This window comes from Scomber japonicus, chromosome 21 (genome assembly GCF_027409825.1).
Source record: "Scomber japonicus isolate fScoJap1 chromosome 21, fScoJap1.pri, whole genome shotgun sequence".
NCBI classification, from domain to species: Eukaryota; Metazoa; Chordata; class Actinopteri; order Scombriformes; family Scombridae; genus Scomber; species Scomber japonicus.
The window spans coordinates 17512109-17530915 of NC_070598.1; the positions used below are offsets into that span (position 1 = coordinate 17512109).

The 18807-nt window shown below is 36.6% G+C and overlaps 3 protein-coding genes across 3 annotated transcripts in view; all 3 read right to left on the bottom strand.

The window, feature by feature from the left end:
• Window positions 1–2080: 2080 nt before the first annotated feature.
• Window positions 2081–18807, bottom strand: part of LOC128382343 (sialoadhesin-like) — a 33673-nt gene continuing 16946 nt past the window's right edge. Inside the window, exons 8-11 of the mRNA XM_053342342.1 lie at window positions 3572–3644; window positions 3384–3435; window positions 2917–3114; window positions 2081–2203 (exon numbers count right to left, since the gene is read on the bottom strand). Coding sequence (XP_053198317.1) covers window positions 2081–2203; window positions 2917–3114; window positions 3384–3435; window positions 3572–3644 — 446 coding nt within the window. The remainder of the gene's footprint in view (window positions 2204–2916; window positions 3115–3383; window positions 3436–3571; window positions 3645–18807) is intronic.
• LOC128382199 (myelin-associated glycoprotein-like) lies at window positions 4075–5495 on the bottom strand. Its single transcript, XM_053342189.1, has 3 exons — window positions 5423–5495; window positions 4787–5170; window positions 4075–4430 (listed from the first exon to the last, which is right to left on the bottom strand). Exons 1-3 carry the CDS (start codon window positions 5493–5495, stop codon window positions 4075–4077), a joined length of 813 nt encoding a protein of 270 aa, XP_053198164.1.
• On the bottom strand, window positions 14407–16034 carry LOC128382200 (myelin-associated glycoprotein-like). Its single transcript, XM_053342190.1, has 3 exons — window positions 15962–16034; window positions 15326–15709; window positions 14407–14765 (listed from the first exon to the last, which is right to left on the bottom strand). Exons 1-3 carry the CDS (start codon window positions 16032–16034, stop codon window positions 14407–14409), a joined length of 816 nt encoding a protein of 271 aa, XP_053198165.1.

Sequence of the window (18807 nt, forward strand, 5' to 3'; positions counted from 1 at the left end):
TAGTGTATCCCAACTTGAATGCCACACTAAACTAGCCATATATTACCTAATCTGAATGCATCTAGGAGTTTTCGGTGCTGGATAACAGGTAGCAGATCAGCGAAGTCTTCCTGCTGTGCATATTTTAAGTCTTCTTTTGACTAGCTCTGAAGTTTCAATATTATTTGCCGCTGGATGTCTTCAGATGTCTTTGGCAAGGTCTTGCAGATGATCTCTTTGATTTCTTCACTCAAGTTCGTCATCATTCTGAAACAGAGGGAAAGAATGGTGACGCATTATCAGTGGTGTGCCATGAACAGTGTACTGCAAGGGATCATAATTTAGCAGATTCTCCTGATTAATACAACAGTAGCTTGTCTGCATCAGTGTGAGGCTGTAAACACCCATGTCAGGAATACACAGGGCATGATACTTTTCAGCAATTAAATATACTGCTGAATCCTTATGAACGAGAACCACTTTGATTTTTCCAGTAACAAGCCTGTCATCATTACGGAAGCGTATTGCTGCCACACCACAACGGATCAATCATGTTATAACGTGATAGTTTCTTGTTATAACATAAAACGTTTCACCTTATAATGTGAAGTGACAGCAAGCGCAAATCGTGGCAGCGATGTACATGCATGAAAAACAAAAAACAAAACAAACCACAGTGCCATCTCATATTAATTTAAATGTTTCAAATAAAGACAATAATTTAAGGGCTTTCTTTTCTTTAACAATACTTAGTTAAAAAAACAAGACTACTCCAGAGTTTTAACTCATTCTTCCAATGGGTTAAACACGGTTTGATTTTATAATATCTACATTTATGAATGAAAAACATACCAAATAGCACCAAAGTGTTTAACAAAGTCCACATTTTATTATCAACAAAAACCCACACAATAAAAAAAGATGTTCCAAACTTTCAATTTCCCTTTCACAAAAAATGCAAGTATTCAAATTAAAATTAAATCTTATTCTTATAAATTCGTTAGCTGATGAAATAAAGGTTTAAGGGGAAAAACGACTTCCTCTGCAGAGAGAGAGAGGGGATATAGAAGGGGGGGGGGGGGGGGGGGGAGACCCCCTCCCTCTTCCGGTGATTTTGGCATTCAGACATTCAACAAATATTTTAATCAGTTTTTACTGTCATAATTTTCTATCATTACAGTCACTTCATCCTGTGGCAGCTGCCTACACAGCCTCAGATGCCGCCGCGGCAGCTGAGGTTGCCACCGGAAGCTGCCACAGCTAGCTACCGCAGAGAAAAAAAACCCAAAACAATTATGAACCTGTCTTTTAATATTCTGTTTACACTTTGTTTGTTGCTGCCTTCAAGAAGCCAAAGAGATTAATGCAGATTTAAGTTTAATTTTATATCATTTAGACTGAGTTAGAATAAAATTAAACCAGTTATTCAGAACAAGTTTAGTCACCTCACAACGTTAAGGCAACCAGGCCAGTTATTTTATTATGTTAAATTAACATCATGTATTATGACAATTTACCTTAACCATAAAGAAAAGGACGAGATACCTTCCCCCTAAACTTCTTTTGGTTTTGCTACAAAATACTTTCATTTGACGGTAAATGAAGAGTGACGGAAGTATCACAGTGAAAGAATACATTTTAAGAACATTTCAGTACATGTTTCTCTCAGTATGCTTGTACTGTACATACAGAGCACATTCATTAAAAATGTAGACAATTTTTTGATAAAAATGATGTCACCCTTTAAATAGACCAGGCTATTTGTGGATTGTGGGCTGAGGGCTGCTGCACAATCTTAATGTGCACACACTGACATATTTTAAGAGCTGGATGTACACACTCCATGTCACCACTTCTTCAGTCTGTGCTCACAGTTCTCTGTGTGACCACAAGAGGGCAGAGGACTGGGAAGAGCTACAGTGCTTGGTAAGAGAAGACTCCAGGGCAGAAAGCAGTGATGTAACTGCATCTGTTCTGTATATGCACAAAACTCTAACCATAACCAGTACTTGTATGTATATATTGTATGAATAAAAAATAAAGTCATGTATAACATGAATTGCACTAAAGTGTAATCTGTCTATAAACAACAAAACAACTCTCATTTCTTCTTCACTTGAGCATACAGCTCCTCTGGGCCGTCAGCAGTCTGTGGCGTGGACACTTTGACCTGGTCATACACAATATCCTGCTGCTCTCTGCTGGCCTGCACTGAGTCAGAGGACTGTATCCATTAGGATACATTAGGATCTCTCCATAATGGATCCCTTCTTCTAAAATACTTCACACCTTGTTACAAACAAGTGATCTCATCAGGAGGTCAGCTCTGTGGTCCAGAGAAACAGAGGGGTCGAAATGTGAGTTAATAAGTTAGCAGTAGAAAAGGTAGCAGTAAAAAGGAATAAAACACTCAAATGATTTTCTTCATATAAGTGACAAAAGGTAAAATAGAGAGGAGAGGTTAAAAACAAAACACATCCAGCACAAAGTGAACAGAATGATTTTTCCCTTTTTAAAATATCACAAAACAAAATGACACAGAAACAACTTATGGTTCAATCTAATCTTGTTCTACGCTGCTGCTGTGTGTGCTGAACTGCTTCTGGTGTCACGTTCACTGTATTTCTTTAGACTTGTTCCCTATTTGGAGCTTTTTATCTGAAATCTACATGACTAATAATAAAACAGCTATGCTATGTCAGCACAGAACATATTGATAACAGAAATGAAAAAAGCTGCAGGATGAGGAAGTTTTGAGCTTCTCTTCATTGAACTGTGAACAGTGAAAATGTTCTATCAAGGCTTCAGTATCTGTTCCTGACATAAAATAACCTGTATGAATGCATGTATGAATACAAAATAAAGTTATGTTTATATGAATTACTCTAAAGTGTAATCTGTCTTTAAACAACAAAACAACTCTCATTTCTTCTTCACTTGAGCATACAGCTCCTCTGGGCAGTCAGCAGTCTGTGGCGAGGACACTTTGACCTGTTCATACACAATATCCTGCTGCTCTCTGCTGGCCTGCACTGAGTCAGAGGACTGTCCAGGTCTCTGCTTGGAGAAGTTGATCTCTCCATAATGGATCCCTTCTTCTTCTGTTTTAGCTAGCTCTTCTTCACCTGTTTGACTCTGCAAAAAAAGCAACCAAAAAAAAAAGTTGTTAGAAGCATCAGGTGGAGCTTTAACCTCTCAATGTCACCTCTTTCTCTCACTCAAGTCCTCCGTCATTCAAGAAATTGTCTGCTCACGTGTGTTCGACCTTGCAACAAAGTGGTTTGGTAAGAGGATGTTTGTTGAGTTTGTGGCATTTCTTCATTTTTAACACAGTCACCCCCCCCCCTTTCATTCCGTATAAACAGTGCATCAATGCTGTATAGTACTGTTTATTATTTTCCTACCTCAGTCTGTTGTGGATGTGTCGACTTAAACCACTTGAGAAACATGAGAGTGCTGTACAAAATATATAAATACAACTTTAGGTGTGATTGGTCAGACATGTAAAGAAGAAGCAACAGACTACAAACTTTGCTGGAATTAATGAACCTGAAACTGAGTCATGGTAGCTGCTATAATTTGTGATACTCACCACACAGTGACAACCAGGCAGATGAGTATGATGATCCCAATGATTCCTCCAAGAACTGCCCACTGTGGTTTTGCTTATAGAACAAAAAGAAAAAGTATTAACGTGACGACATATGAAGTTGTTGGAGCCTTTGCTAAATTCCCACTTTTCATCAATTAAAGTAACTTGGATGAGTACAGTCCTGCATTTACCTTTAATAGTCAGATGGATCTTTGATGACGACTGATTACCAACATCATTTGTGGCCACACAGTAATAAACTTCTAGTAAATCTGTCACATTGAAACTGTAAAAGTCTCCTTCAGATACTTTCATGAGTCCATCTTTGTTGATCTTGAACCAGATGAAGTTGGCGGCAGGCTTGGCTCTGCTGGAGCAGGTCAGGTTCACCCAGCTACCTGGTGACACCAAACCTGATGGACTGATCATTGCCGAGGTGTCTTTAGGAGCATCTGAGGAAAAGGTGATAGATTATTTTTATTCATTAAAAATCAGCTGATATCTCATGAATCATCATGTGCTGACATGATCCAATAACAAACTCTGGTTGTCTTACATGAAACATTGAGAGTCTCTTTTCCCTCTGCTGACTTATTGTGTCCTTCATTCACAGAGTAGATGGAAGAACAGGTGATGGTGTATCCATCGTGCTTGTCAGACAGAGTGATGGTCTTCTGGATTTTAGTGGTAAAGGTTCGATCTGTGTTCTCCTCTATTGTGTTGTGAGCGTCTTGTTGGAGATTCCAGGTGAGTTTAGGAGGGGAGTGTGGACAGGGAGTGAAAGCTGAGCAGGTTATAGTGACAGACTCCTTCTCCTTCAGCTCACCTGAGATTTCAATTGTGGGACTTGGAGGAGAATCTGTGGTTTAAAATCAAACCCACACTTTATACTATACATCAGTGTTACTTATTTTACAGCTAAACTGGAAAAAATTAACATTACATCATCATTTTGAATCCATTGTTAAAGAGCTCATTGAGTATTGTGAACATTCATTGAGACAGTCACTGTCAGATCAGCAATTTAAGCAAACTAAGACTAATTTTGACCATCCATGGATATGTAGAAGTGAAAATAGCTTCACAGATTTCCTTTTTCAGATTAATAAATATTCAGGTATTATTCAGTTTTGAGTCAGGACATTCAAACCAGTGACTATCTGTTTTTTTTTTATTTTAAACAACGATATGAGTGAAAAAACAAAACTATCTTACCTGTGACTGTTATATGAAGAGGATCACAAACAGCTGTTGCCATGTATGGCCAGTTCTCAATTCTGAAGTAGTATATGTCTGTATATGTTGTGATTAAATTGGAAAATAGAGTGGTGCAGTTTTTCTCTTTCAGGTTTCCAGTAATGTTCATTGGATATGTGTTAACAGTCTGACTACTGTTGAAAATCACATTTTTTGAATTTTGTTTAAAATATGGGTTATTTTTAATCCACACTCCAAAGGTTTGTCTGCTTCCATCAAATTCTGTTGCTACTCTAACACTAAAGTTACACGGGATTTGCAAACAAGATCCACTCAGTGCTTCCATCTTCAGTGGTGCAGTGATGAAGAGGTCTGAATGTAAGGAACAAGCAGCCAAAGCACCTGTGAGATCAGATCATCATTAACATAAAGTAGAAAAATCTCCATGATGAGATGGTTCATGATACAATAAATACACTTCAGCAGCTGTATGTTGCATGTTTTTCTGTCTTGTAACAATTTTAAAATAAAACATTTAACTTTGCAGTCAGGATGTGAACAGTTGTAAGAAGTAGCTGATCTTTCTGCTTTGTTTCAGACTGTAAATGATTTGAGTAATGTCTCCAAATAAAAGTGAGTGAACAAACAGCTCACCTGGAAGAAAGAAGACACTCAGTAACATGTTGACTGTCAACATATTTGTAGACAGGACTGCCATCAATCTCATCACCTGGATTTACAAACACAACAATGCAGGATTTATGATTTTTTTCTTTTAATCATGTTATGGTTTTTTTTAATTAAAGTTCCATTCCATTTAGGTTAAAGAGAGCCAGGTTCCTGCTTTTCCTCAAATGTAAGAGGAGGTCACACTAAATACCTGCTGCTTTAGCCAAGTATTTTCTGTTCTATTTTTTCTTCTTTTTTTTTAATACTGCATACACATTTCCTGTCTTTTCTGGTTGTATTCTATTAAAGAGACTGAGAAATAATCATATATGGTCATTATAGCATTGCTAAATCAACAAATCTAATGGTGGCCTAAGACCATAGCACAGTCTGTATATCTGCACACTATAAGAAACGTGATGAAGGACTTTGAGGTGTGTCCGCTGAAAAAGATGATGTGGAAATGTCAGAATTTTAACTGAATTTGACAGATATTCTTGCTATTTACAGATAATGGGTGCCGAAGACACATTTAGATTTGATGTTTTAGAAATGCTGTAATGACCATATATAATTATTCTATGGTATATCAAATATTAACCTTTGGGGTTAAAAGTTAAGGTCTTACCTGAGAAGTCCACATCAGAATTAGAGCAGCAGTAAAATCCTTTGACTGGTGATTTCAAGTCAAGCTGAGCTGTCGTACAACAGACCAACAAAGCAAACTTCTCTTTTTAGCTTTTGCAATTTAAAACTGAGTCAACTTCCTGTGTTTGAAGACCTACATATCATGTCCATTTAGTTTTGTGGTAAAGCTGTTGTAGTTCAGCTGACCTAAATGATATGAATATTTGACAATTACATGGTCGCCCATAAAGTTGGAATCATTTTGTTTTCACACACATTCCTCTTTTTATTTTCTATTTATACACATCAGTAATCACCTTTGGCCAGGTACAATGAGATTGATCAATACAATTTTGAGAATATATACGTGTATAAACAGTTCTCACTTTTACTGCTCACATCCTGTGAGAATTTGATCCAGGCCAGCTCACAGGATATGAGCAGCTCACTGCAGGTCTATATTCACTATCATGTATTCATTTGAACATGAATACATGAACTGACTTTATTGCTGTCACACAACAGAGAAGCTCTGACTTCACCTCCAGATGCATCAGCAGCTCTCTGTGTTGTGTCTGACAGTGACCCCCAGTGACTGAATGTGAATATGAATTATGGATTTTATTTCTATTTCTTGCTAATTTCAAGAATGTTCTGTTACAGTAATGTAAGACACAAGCAAGTCATTTATATATATTTTCCACACTGATCTATTTCAATTTGTATAGCCTATATGAATCGTCAGTTGTGCAGACACTTAGATTAAAAATGATTAATAGTTATTATAATTAAAAGTTCATGTGGATTGTTAACAGGATTTTTTTTCAATTATATATATTTTTCTTTTTTCTTTCTTTCTTTTTTTCTTTTCTTTTTTTACATTTACTCACTCACAACCTGTTCAGTCCATTTTAGACCTTATGAATGCAGTATGAATAGTTTGAAACATGTTCAAGACATCATCCTGTATTGTACATTTCAGTATTGTATCACCTTTTTTAACTTTAACCTCCTTCAAACAAAACATTGAAGAACTGAAGTTCTGCAAACTCTAACAACTGATGAAGCCTTTTGTTTCTATGAGAATGTACAAGTCCAGTTGCTCTTGACTCAACAATTTTGAATTATAGCATCACCTGGATGACTGAGATCTTCACAGGCATTGAGTGCCCTGCTTGTAGTGTTCAGTATCTGGTATTGAAAAAAACTCTGTTGATCCATGAGGCTTTTATTAATGACTGATAAACATATGAATGAGTGAAAGATGGTCACTTTGGGACATATTTGTATTTCATGTCTGGTCTGTCACACGTCTTCAGCTAAACCTCTCTGAGTTCACCTTTTTGGTTAACAGGCTTCTAGATATCATGTGACCTCAGAGGCTAAAACATTGCACACAAACACTTTAAATATAGCTGACGTGCTGTGAGGAAGGAAATCAGATGGAAACTTCAGTCTTCAAATGATTCATTGTAAAAAAAAAAAATTAAAAAAATTAAAAATTAAAAATTAAACACATCTCATTAAAAGACTATGCTTAATCTTCTTTATTATATATATGTATAAGATACATGGCATAAATCATATTATTGACACAGTTGATCCACTGACAAGATAATGGGGTTTTTTTGTGCTGTAAATGTCATTAACAATGACATCATCAGTAGCTCTTTTAAGCCTCTGTGTAAACATGTAACACAAATGATAGAGAAGTTATAAAAATGTTTTTCTGCTAAAGACTGCATGATGAGCTTCATGGCAAGATATCTGAAAGTTCATATTTTAACAGTTTTTAATTTAATTATTAATGTATTATTTACTTTATGATTATTCATCATCATAGAAGTCACTTTAAACCACAAATTCAAACAATGAGTCCAGAGATGTAAATCTGCAGAACTACATTATGAATTACAATATTTAATGTAAAATATAACTGATACCAAAGTTGTGACATTATGGTATCTGTTAATGGTAAAATGTTGCAGTAACCTCTAATTTATTAAATATTAATTAACTAAAGAAGAAAAAATAAGACATTATATCAAATATTGTCCTCTTCGTTTCAGAAGGAATAACAAAACAATAAAATAAAAAAAATTGGCTTAAAAAGCTTAAAGGTTTTACCAAACATGTCCACATCAGAATCAGAGCAGTAGTAAGATCCTTTGACTGATTTCATGTGAAACTCGTAATTTAAGCTGAGTTGACAATACTAACCAAACTAACCAACTTCCCTTTTTGGCTTTTGCAGTTTAAAACTGAGGCGACTTCCCGCGACCTACAGATCAAGTCCATTTGGTTTTGTGGTAAAGCTGGTGTAGATCAGCTGACCTGAATGATATGAATATTTGACAATTATAAACAGCTCTCACCTTTACTGCTCACATCCTGCGAGAATTTTAACCAGCTCAATATTCACTATTATATAGAATCAATTATATAAATCACTAAAATAATGTATTCATTTGAACAGACGATATATTAACTTCATGTATTAATGAGATAATCTGTGATGAAAATGCTTTTTCATTTCACTTGTTTATTTGTGTTATTACAATTTTATCATTGAATAATTTCCACAAGTTATTTTGTGAGTTATTTCAAAATATAATTTACAGAGTCACCATTTTAATCATTCTCTGTTCTTTTATGAATATATTTGACTGTATGGATGGCATTGTTTGTCTGCCAGTCCACCATTCTGGTCCAGACTCAAATATGGATGACAGTCGCCCCTCTCCTATCTGGCAGAGAACATGGTGCTAAATCACTTTCAGATGACTTCTTTCTGGGTCAGAGTTTTGAACATAACAGAGCAGCTCCTTCACTGTGATGTATTGATCTACAGAGGGACTCAACATGGGAACTTCACAAAATGATTAGGCTTTAAAAAAGAATTAATAACAATTTGATCAATAAAAAACAATTCAATATAGGAGAAAGGCAAGAATAGACAAAACATATTTAAAGGAGATAAAAGCAATTCAAGGAAAATTAAAACTCAAATAATACCAGGAAAGACTCTTTGATAAAAGTATGATTTAAGAAGGGACTTAAAAGAGATCACTGAGTCAGCTGACCTGATTGAGTTTCAGGGTTCTGACAGCAAATACTCTGTCCCCTCTAGTTTTCAACTGGGACTCTGGAACAGAGAAAAGACCTCCACAGAGGATCTCAAAGTATGTATTCACACATTCAGCACTAAGAGGCCAGAGAAATATCTGGGAGAGAGGCTGTGAAGAACCATAACAGTGATCAGTAGGATCTTAAAATGAATTGTAAAACATACTGGGAGCCAGTGTAAAGAGGCTAAACCAGGAGGGATGTGATCACATCTCTTTGTTCTGGTTAAAAGCCTGACAGCTGAGTTCTGTTCAATCTGGAGTCCATCAATAGATTTTTGGTTGAGACAAGTAAAAATGCTGTTGTAATAATCTAGACATGATGAGATAAAAGCATGTAAAATTGCCTATGTGTCTTTAAAAGTAAAGATTAAATAAAGATGTTTCAAATGTTTATAAGATGATAAAAAAGAAGAATGCACAAGTGTTTTGGTGTACTGCTTAAAGCTTAAATTACTGTCAAATAAAATGCCAGGTTTGAAATGTTCCACTAGGGACCAGCAGATGGCACAATTTGCTTTTCCATGTGCTGAGACACAATGAAGGATCTCTGTTTAGTTTGAGTTCAGCTGAAGAAAATTGTTTGACATCCAGTCTTTGACATTGCAAAGGCAGGGTGTGTGGATATAATGGGCAGGTACATATGTGTGTCATCAGCATAACATGGAACGAACAGTGTGCAACACAGTTTAATTATAAATAGATTTTAAAGGTGGAGACAGAGTCAGAAGTGTGAATGTCTGGTGGGAGAGATTTCCAAAGGCCGGGGGCAGATCGGCTGAATGCTCTTGACCCCATGGTGGTTAAGTTAGCAGACGGGGCAGAGAGCTGGTTGGCAGAGGAGGATCGGAGAGTTCGAGAAGGTGTGTAGATGTGAATAAGTTCAGAGAGATATGATGGTGCCAGGTTGGGAAGGATCTTGAACGTGAGGAGTAGAATCTAAAAGTCAATGCAGGATTTGATAGGGAGCCAATGAAGTTGCAGCAGGGCAGGAGTGATGTGTTCAATAGAGGGAGTTCTGGTGATGATATATTTTTCTCGTTTAAACAGCGTTTTGATTACTGTTTTTGCAACATGCCATTCAAACATAACTGCAAAGCTTTTCAACAGTAAACTTATCAAAATACAAATAAATGTATGATGAGAATGGGTAGGGTAAGTATCCAACATTTATTTTTCAAAAAGAAGTTTGTAAAAGTGCACATGGACAGAGCAGAGAGGATCATTGTGTCCTAAAATACTTCACACCTGGTTACAAACAAGTGATCTCATCAGGTGGTCAGCTCTGTGGTCCAGAGAAACAGAGGGGTCGAAATGTGAGTTAAAAAGTTAGCAGTAGAAAAGGTAGCAGTAAAAAGGAATAAAACACTCAAATGATATTCTTCATATAAGTGACAAAAGGTAAAATAGAGAGGAGAGGTTAAAAACAAAACACATCCAGCACAAAGTGTACAGAATGATTTTTCACTTTTAAAAATATCACAAAACAAAATGACACAGAAACAACTTATGGTTCAATCTAATCTTGTTCTACGCTGCTGTGTGTGCTGAACTGCTTCTGGTGTCACTTTCACTGTATTTCTTTAGACTTGTTCCCTATTTGGAGTTTTTATCTATATCTGAAATCTACATGACTAATAATAAAACAGCTATGCTATGTCAGCACACATGTAACATATTGATAACAGAAATGAAAAAAGCTGCAGGATGAGTTAGTTTTGAGCTTCTCTTCATTGAACTGTGAACAGTGAAAATGTTCTAAAAAGTTGATCTCTCCATAATGGATCCCTTCTTCTTCTGTTTTAGCTAGCTCTTCTTCACCTGTTTGACTCTGCAAAACAAAGTAACCAAAAAAACTGTTGTTAGAAGCAGCAGGTTTAACCTGTCAATGTCACCTATTTCTGTCACTCAGCTCCCCCTGATAGACTGTAAAGATCAGAATAAACTGTTTTCACAGCAGTGAAACATTGTATGTTGTTTCAAGAAATTGTGGACTCATTTGGGTTAAACCTTTCTGTGCTGAGCCCCTGACCTTGTGGCCATCTAGTGGCGACTTTTGGTATTACTCTCATTTTCCCTTCTCCATGTGCTACAGATAAAAGCTAGAAGATAGCAGCCTAGAAGCCTAGCAGCCTTACAGTGAGCAGTGTTTTCCTTTGCATTCAGCCTTGGAGTAGATTTGTCCGTAAGTATTGTTGTAAAAGTGTTTACAATGTCAGTGTTTTATGTATATTCATGTATTGCATGTAATTAAATTCTGTTCTGTACTGTTCAGTTTTACAGAAACAACATCAGTAAAAAACCATACAACTGAAGACGGTTTGGCTGAGTTTTTGTACGCTATCTGTCTAACCTCGTCCAGATACCCGAGAGTGAGGACAGAAAACTTTCACCAAAGCAGCCTGGAAAAAGGAAGCTTGTTGAGTTTGTGGTGTTACTTCTCATTTAACACAGTTACTTATGTTCCCCACTCAGATGTGTGAAATGATCTTGATGAACTCGTGTTGTGAACCTTTTTAAAACATTCACTGTAAAAAGTGCAGTAATGTAAAGTAATGTTTAGTATTTTCCTACCTCAGTCTGTTGTGGATGTGTCGACTTAAACCACTTGAGAAACATGAGAGTGCTGTACAAAAAACAAAAAACACATAAATGTAAAATCTAGATTGAAACTGAACTATGATTATTCAGATTAAAGTGCCTGAAACTGAGTCATGATAACTGCTATAGTACCCAGCTCATAAAGGTTCAACACCATGTTTCTTAATAATGGGCCAAGGAGAAGCATGTATATACACCATACTTTATATGAGAAAATGAAGAGGCATCGCTGTTCATAGAGACACAGAACCTCTCATTTGACAGGCAAGATGAATTGCTGAACCAGGTACCCCACCCATGCCTCAGTGTGTTGAAGAGGATACTGTGATCAATTGTGTCAAAGACTGCACTAAGGTCCAGAAGTACAAGGTGCCATTAAAAACCAAACTCACCTCTAAACAATGAGAAAAACATGATTTTGAAGTAATATTAGTGAGGCAATTACTTAATTGTGACAGAACTCAAAAGAATAATGTAGCAACTGACGTCCTGTGAGGAAGGAAGTCAGATGCTGGGAAAAACTTAAGACTTCAAATGATTCACTGTAAAATAAAACAAAAAAAACAAAAAACATTCACACAACTCATTACAAATCAGTGTGCTTAATGTTCTTTATTATGCATATGTATAAGATATATCCCATTTTTGTTTTTTTGCACTGTAAATACCAATTTCTTTAAACATGTAACACAAATGATAGAATAAGTGATAAAAAGGTTTTTATATTAAACACTGCATGAAAAGCTTCCTGGCAAGAAATCTGAAAATGAATATTTTAACAGTTTTTCATTTCATTTCATTAATAATGTATTATTTACATGCTTAATATTCTTTGTTCTTTTTTTTCAATATCTTAAAAACAAAAGGAAAAACATTGTTGCCATGACTCAGTCCAACATTACTAAAGAGGATGTTGTCATGTTGACTTTCAAAAGAAGAAAGAAGAAATGTAAAAAAAGGAAACAAAAATACTGCAACATGCTGATGAAGTCTTGGGTCATCCTGTTCATCTTTCCACACTTATACAAACTAACAACATTAAACATCTACCTGGAGGAAGCAGTGATCTGCCTTCTTGTAAATGGCACACTAACAAATGTAAATAAGGAATAAGCATATACAGAATAGACAATAATGGATATCATGTAATTCCACTGATAGTGAACATGTTGTCATCCTCTCCTTGTGGCTCATGATGACAACTCAAACACCCTGTTGACATTTTCTGCTGTGTCCTGTGGAAATGAAACAGCACAGAGACAGTGGGGTGTTAGTTATCTGTAATGAATTTACTGCTGCTGAGAGTTTTATTCACTGTACAGCACAAAGTGACTTTTCAAAGTAACGATGCAGATGTTTAGAAGGTATAACGTTAAGATATAATTTAGTATGTTAGCATGATAACATCTGTGAGTTAGTATAATGGTTCAATAAAACAACACTTGTATTCAGAAGTAGGACAGGATAAGATATAAACAATGATTACTGAGTAGATCAGAAAGCAACATACTGTAGCTGTGGGTCAGTCGATTGGGAACATTTCATGGTGGATTTTTAAAATGAAAGATTTCAAGATTTTTAATTTTTATTACCTTCACTGGTTTGGTGGAGCGTCTTGTTCTAAACCAACTGGAAAACAAAGGGAGAAAGTTTCATTTTAGTTCCTGCTGTGATAATAATGATCTATCTCAAACATCCAAACCACATTTAAAATCATATCAATTTATCTGTAGTTGCAAATGATCAAAAAGTTGGACTCACCACTCAAAGATGACCATTGTACTGACAAGCATTACAATTCCCACAGCCTTCACTATAATGTAGACATCAACCAATTTCTCATGACCTGTAACACAACACATGGTCACCTTCTCTTTAATGTAAAATGTTATGTTTCTAAAACATCACAAACCATCATTCCTGAGTCTGGAAGAAGAATATATTATTGTAAAAGAAGACTGTTTGAAAGGAAACGTTCTGTGTAAACCACAATGTTTGGAATATGAATTTTCTCTACATTTTAATATCATAAAGGTTGAACCAACAATGTGACACCTTATTAATCTTTGTAGCAAAATTCTCTTGGCTCTCCTAACACAAGATCAGAAGTCAGGCTCTGCTGTAAAATCACACTTAGGTTGATAAGGTTTCATGATCAAGAACAGATCAGCATTGACAATCAGTTATTCATCTATTGCCTTGAAATTGTTTCCTTCATTCACAGAGCATCTCATAACAGGTGATGTTGTGCACCCACTTCTGGAGTCCCACATTAGACTGGATTCAGTACAGTCCTGTATTTACCTTTAATAGTCAGATGGATCTGTGATGACGACTGATTACCAACATCATTTGAGGCCACACAGTAATAAACATCTAGTAAATCTGTCACATTGAAGCTGTAAAAGTCTCCTTCAGATACTTTCATGAGTCCATCTTTGTTGATCTTGAACCAGGTGAAGTTGGCGGCAGGCTTGGCTCTGCTGGAGCAGGTCAGGTTCACCCAGCTACCTGGTGACACCAAACCTGATGGACTGATCATTGCTGAGGTGTCTTTAGGAGCATCTGAGGAAAATGTGACAGATTATTGTTATTCATTAAAAATCAGCTGATATCTCATGAATCATCATGTGCTGACAGGATCCAATAACAAACTCTGGTTGTCTTACATGAAACATTGAGAGTCACTTTTCCCTCTGCTGACTTAACATTGTGTCCTTCATTCACAGAGTAGATGGAAGAACAGGTGATGGTGTATCCATCGTGCTTGTCAGACAGAGTGATGGTCTTCTGGATTTTAGTGGTAAAGGTTCGATCTGTGTTCTCCTCTATTGTGTTGTGAGCGTCTTGTTGGAGATTCCAGGTGAGTTTAGGAGGGGAGTGTGGACAGGGAGTGAAAGCTGAGCAGGTTATAGTGACAGACTCCTTCTCCTTCAGCTCACCTGAGATTTCAATTCTGGGGCTCGGAGGAGAATCTATGGTATAAAATCAAACACACACTTTACACTATACATCAGTGTTACTTATTTTATAGCTATACTGAAAAAATGTAACATTTCACCCTACTTTTTATCCATTGGTAAAAACCATATTGAGTATTGAGAACATTCATTGAGACAGAGATTTTCAGAATTATCAATTTAAGTAAACTACAACTAATTTGGTCCTTCAGTGAATATGGAGGAATGAAAATAACTTCACAGATTTCCTTTTTCAAGCAAAAACAGTAGATCACAAACATTTTGTGACTCTCACTGTAGAGTTGTGCGGACAACATTAATAAAGTTTATTTTCAAATTGATAAATGTTCAGGTATTATTCAGCTGTGAGTCAGGACATTCAAACTAGTGACTATCTATTATCAGCCTGGTTTATCTCACATTTCCACACAACTGAGTTTACTTTGTTGTCTTCATCACATATTTAATATCACAGTAAGGTTAGGACCATGGTGTTTGCTGTTCAGACCAAAGCTGCTGCTGATTTCCTTTTTATTCTAAACAACAATATGACTGAAAAAACAAAACTATCTTACCTGTGACTGTTATATGAAGAGGATCACAAACAGCTGTCTGCTTGAATGGCCTGTTCTCAACTCTGAAGTAGTATATGTCTGTATATGTTGTGGTTAAATTGGAAAATAGAGTGGTGCAGTTTTTCTCTTTCAGGTTTCCAGTAATTTTCATTGGATAGGTGTTAACAGTCTGACTACTGTTGAAAATCACATTGTTTGGATAGGTTTTAAATTTGTGATCCCTTTTCATCCACACTGCAAAGGTTTCTCTGCTTCCATCAAATTGTGTTGCTACTCTAACACTAAAGTTACACGGGATTTGCAAACAAGATCCACTCAGTGCTTCCATCTTCAGTGGTGCAGTGATGAAGAGGTGTGATTTTTCAGAACAAGCATCCAAAGCACCTGTGAGATCAGATCATCATTAACATAAAGTAGAAAAATCTCCATGATGAGATGGTTCATGATACAATAAATACACTTCAGCAGCTGTATGTTGCATGTTTTTCTGTCTTGTAACAATTTTAAAATAAAACATTGAACTTTGCAGTCAGGATGTGAACAGTTGTAAGAAGTAGCTGATCTTTCTGCTTTGTTTCAGACTGTAAATGATTTGAGTAATGTCTCCAAATAAAAGTGAGTGAACAAACAGCTCACCTGGAAGAAAGAAGACACTCAGTAACATGTTGACTGTCAACATATTTGTAGACAGGACTGCCATCAATCTCATCACCTGGATTTACAAACACAACAATGCAGGATTTATTATTTTTTCTTTTAATCATGTTATGGTTTTTTGCAACTTAATGCAATTTATTTTCAACCAGATTATCCACAAACTCACACATTCAAACCAGAGATGTAAATCTTCAGAACTACATTATTGACTATAATATATAATTAGGGCCCGAGCGCTGACCAGTGTGAAGCCCGATTGTAATTGCCAGGATTCTTCTCTTTATTTTTATTTTTCTTCTGACAAAGTAACGGCCTTTTGACCCCCTAAACGTGCCCCTTGGCAAATGAAAAAAATTGAGCCCCTCGCCACAGATTGACATAGACAAACGAAACTCGGTACACATGTTCATCATGTCAAGACGCACCAAAAAGTCTGGGGTACCCATGACGTCACTCTAACAGGAAGTCGGCCATTTTGAATCAAGTTATTGATTTTAATGCCGATTTTGCCATCATATTTGAACGAACTAGTCCTAGAGATTTCATCCCATCCACTTCAAATTCACACAAAATCACTTTGAGACATTGGAGATGAAAAGTGATCAAAAACTTTTTTGTCCGTCATTCCTAGTTGCCGTGGTGACGTGGCGAATTTTCGATGTCTCACCCTGAAATTTCAAACCCTCATAACTTGACTCCACATGGTCTGAGCTTTTCCAAATTTCAGATGCTTGTTCAGCGTCCTGGTCTGAACACATGTACAGTCTCATATTTAGTGACAGTCATAGCGCCACCTACTGGCAACAGGAAGTCACTTGCTTCCTTCTTTCACTAATTACTCCCATAATCTTAAGTATTTACACCTGAAATGGACTCAGCTGAGACATAAGACCTTGGTGATGCTACATTCTGCAACTCATGACCCATCATCAAATACTGTTGCCATGACAACACATTCAATGCCATGAAATACGATTACAGTTATCAGGGTCAAAGGATACCTCCACGGTAACAAAACTCAACACACACGTCTGGAGTGGGTTCATTTAACATCCTATATATTTCAATGGGATGGGCGTAACGAAACGGCTCAATAGCGCCCCCTTGAATATTCCAAAATTGAACCTCAGCTTTCCCAACTGACATAGAAGAATGAAATTCGGTAGGTTTACGTATCATCTCCAGACACACAAAAAGTCCAACAGGAAGTCGGCCATCTTGGGGAAAATGCTTAATTTTGGTGAGTTTTTTGGTCATTTCCAGGCCTCATATTGTAACGAACTACTCCTAGAGATTTCATCCCATCCATTTCAAATTCGCTCAGAAACATCTTGAGACATTGGAGATGAAAAGTAATCAAAAGCTTTTACCCCCATCATTCCTGATTGCCGTGGCAACACAGCCAATTTCGATGTCTCGCCATGAAATTTCAAACCCTCATAACTTGACTCCACATGGTCTGAGCTTTTCCAAATTTCATATGCTTGTTCAGCATCCTGGTCTCAACACATGTAGGCTACAGTCTCATATTTAGTGACAGTCATTGCGCCACCTACTGGCAACAGGAAGTCACTTGCTTCAGTCTTTGACTAATTACTCCCATAATCTTAAGTATTTACACATGAAATTGACTCAGCTGAGACATAAGACCAGTTATTAGAATGTTTTTTATGACTTCTTCCTGTTGGCCGTGGCTGTGCGGACAATTTTGATGCTTCGCCATAAAGAAGGAAGTCCTTATAACTCCTACAGACATTGTCCCATCTACCCCAAATTGATCACACATGTACAGGGTCCTGCCCTGAACACATCTATGCATCAATACTGTGTCAAATACACAGCGCCACCTACTGGACACAGGAAGTCAGCCTCATATGACAAACATTATCCGATTTATATGAAATTTACAGGATGTGTTCTCCACATCGTACACTACAACATGACTTATGATTAGTGGCTGTGTGTGTTACTTTGTGGCTGTTTTCTAGCTCCACATAAAGAACACAGGAAGTGATATTTCACCACTTCATGCAACGTCAAATAAAAGCCTGCGTATGAAGGCGTCTACGCGTGCGCCCTCCGACTGAGCCGCAGCCCGACATGCGTGGGGGAGAGTGAGGGCCCATTCATCGCTGCTTGCAGCTTTAATGTAAATTATTACTGACATCAAAGTAGTGAGAATATGGTCTCTATTAATGGTAAAATGATCAGCAACCTCTATTTAATAAGACACTAAGCAAAACACACTCAAATATTACAAGAAATATTTTCCACTTCAATTCACGAAGAATAACAAAATGATAAATATTTGCTGGGGTAAAAGGCTAAGAAGGTCTTACCCAACAAGTCCACCTCAGAATCAGAGCAGCAGTAAAATCCGTTAACTGATGATCTCATGTGAAAATTGTCCAGTTTATTAAACTGAGCTGTCGTGCAACAGACCAACTAACCAACTTCCTTTTAGCGTTTGCAGTTTAAAAATGAGTTGACTTCCCGTGTTTGAAGACCTACAGATCAAGTCCATCTGGTTTTGTGGTCAAGCTGCTGTAGATCAGCTGACCTGAATCATATGAATATTTAACAATTAGAAACAGTTCTCACCTTTACTGCTCACATCCTGTGAGAATTTTAACCAGTTTACAGTATATGAGCAGCTCAATGCAGGTTTATATTCACTATTATGTAGAAACAATTGTATAAATCACTAAAATAATGTATTCATTTGAACAGATGTATAACTTATATATATTAACTTCATGTATTAATGAGATAATCTCAGTGATGAAAATCCTTTTTTTGTTTCACTTGTTTATTTGTGTTATTAC

Excerpts from the sequence above, each read along its gene's own strand:
- LOC128382199 (XM_053342189.1), bottom strand. The coding sequence starts at position 5,495 with ATGAGATTGATGGCAGTCCTGTCTACAAATATGTTGACAGTCAACATG. Across the intron at positions 5,171-5,422 it reads GAGTGTCTTCTTTCTTCCAG|GTGCTTTGGCTGCTTGTTCC; the intron begins GTGAGCTGTTTG and ends CTGATCTCACAG. Across the intron at positions 4,431-4,786 it reads TCTTCATATAACAGTCACAG|ATTCTCCTCCAAGTCCCACA; the intron begins GTAAGATAGTTT and ends TTTAAACCACAG.
- LOC128382200 (XM_053342190.1), bottom strand. The coding sequence starts at position 16,034 with ATGAGATTGATGGCAGTCCTGTCTACAAATATGTTGACAGTCAACATG. Across the intron at positions 15,710-15,961 it reads GAGTGTCTTCTTTCTTCCAG|GTGCTTTGGATGCTTGTTCT; the intron begins GTGAGCTGTTTG and ends CTGATCTCACAG. Across the intron at positions 14,766-15,325 it reads TCTTCATATAACAGTCACAG|ATTCTCCTCCGAGCCCCAGA; the intron begins GTAAGATAGTTT and ends TTTATACCATAG.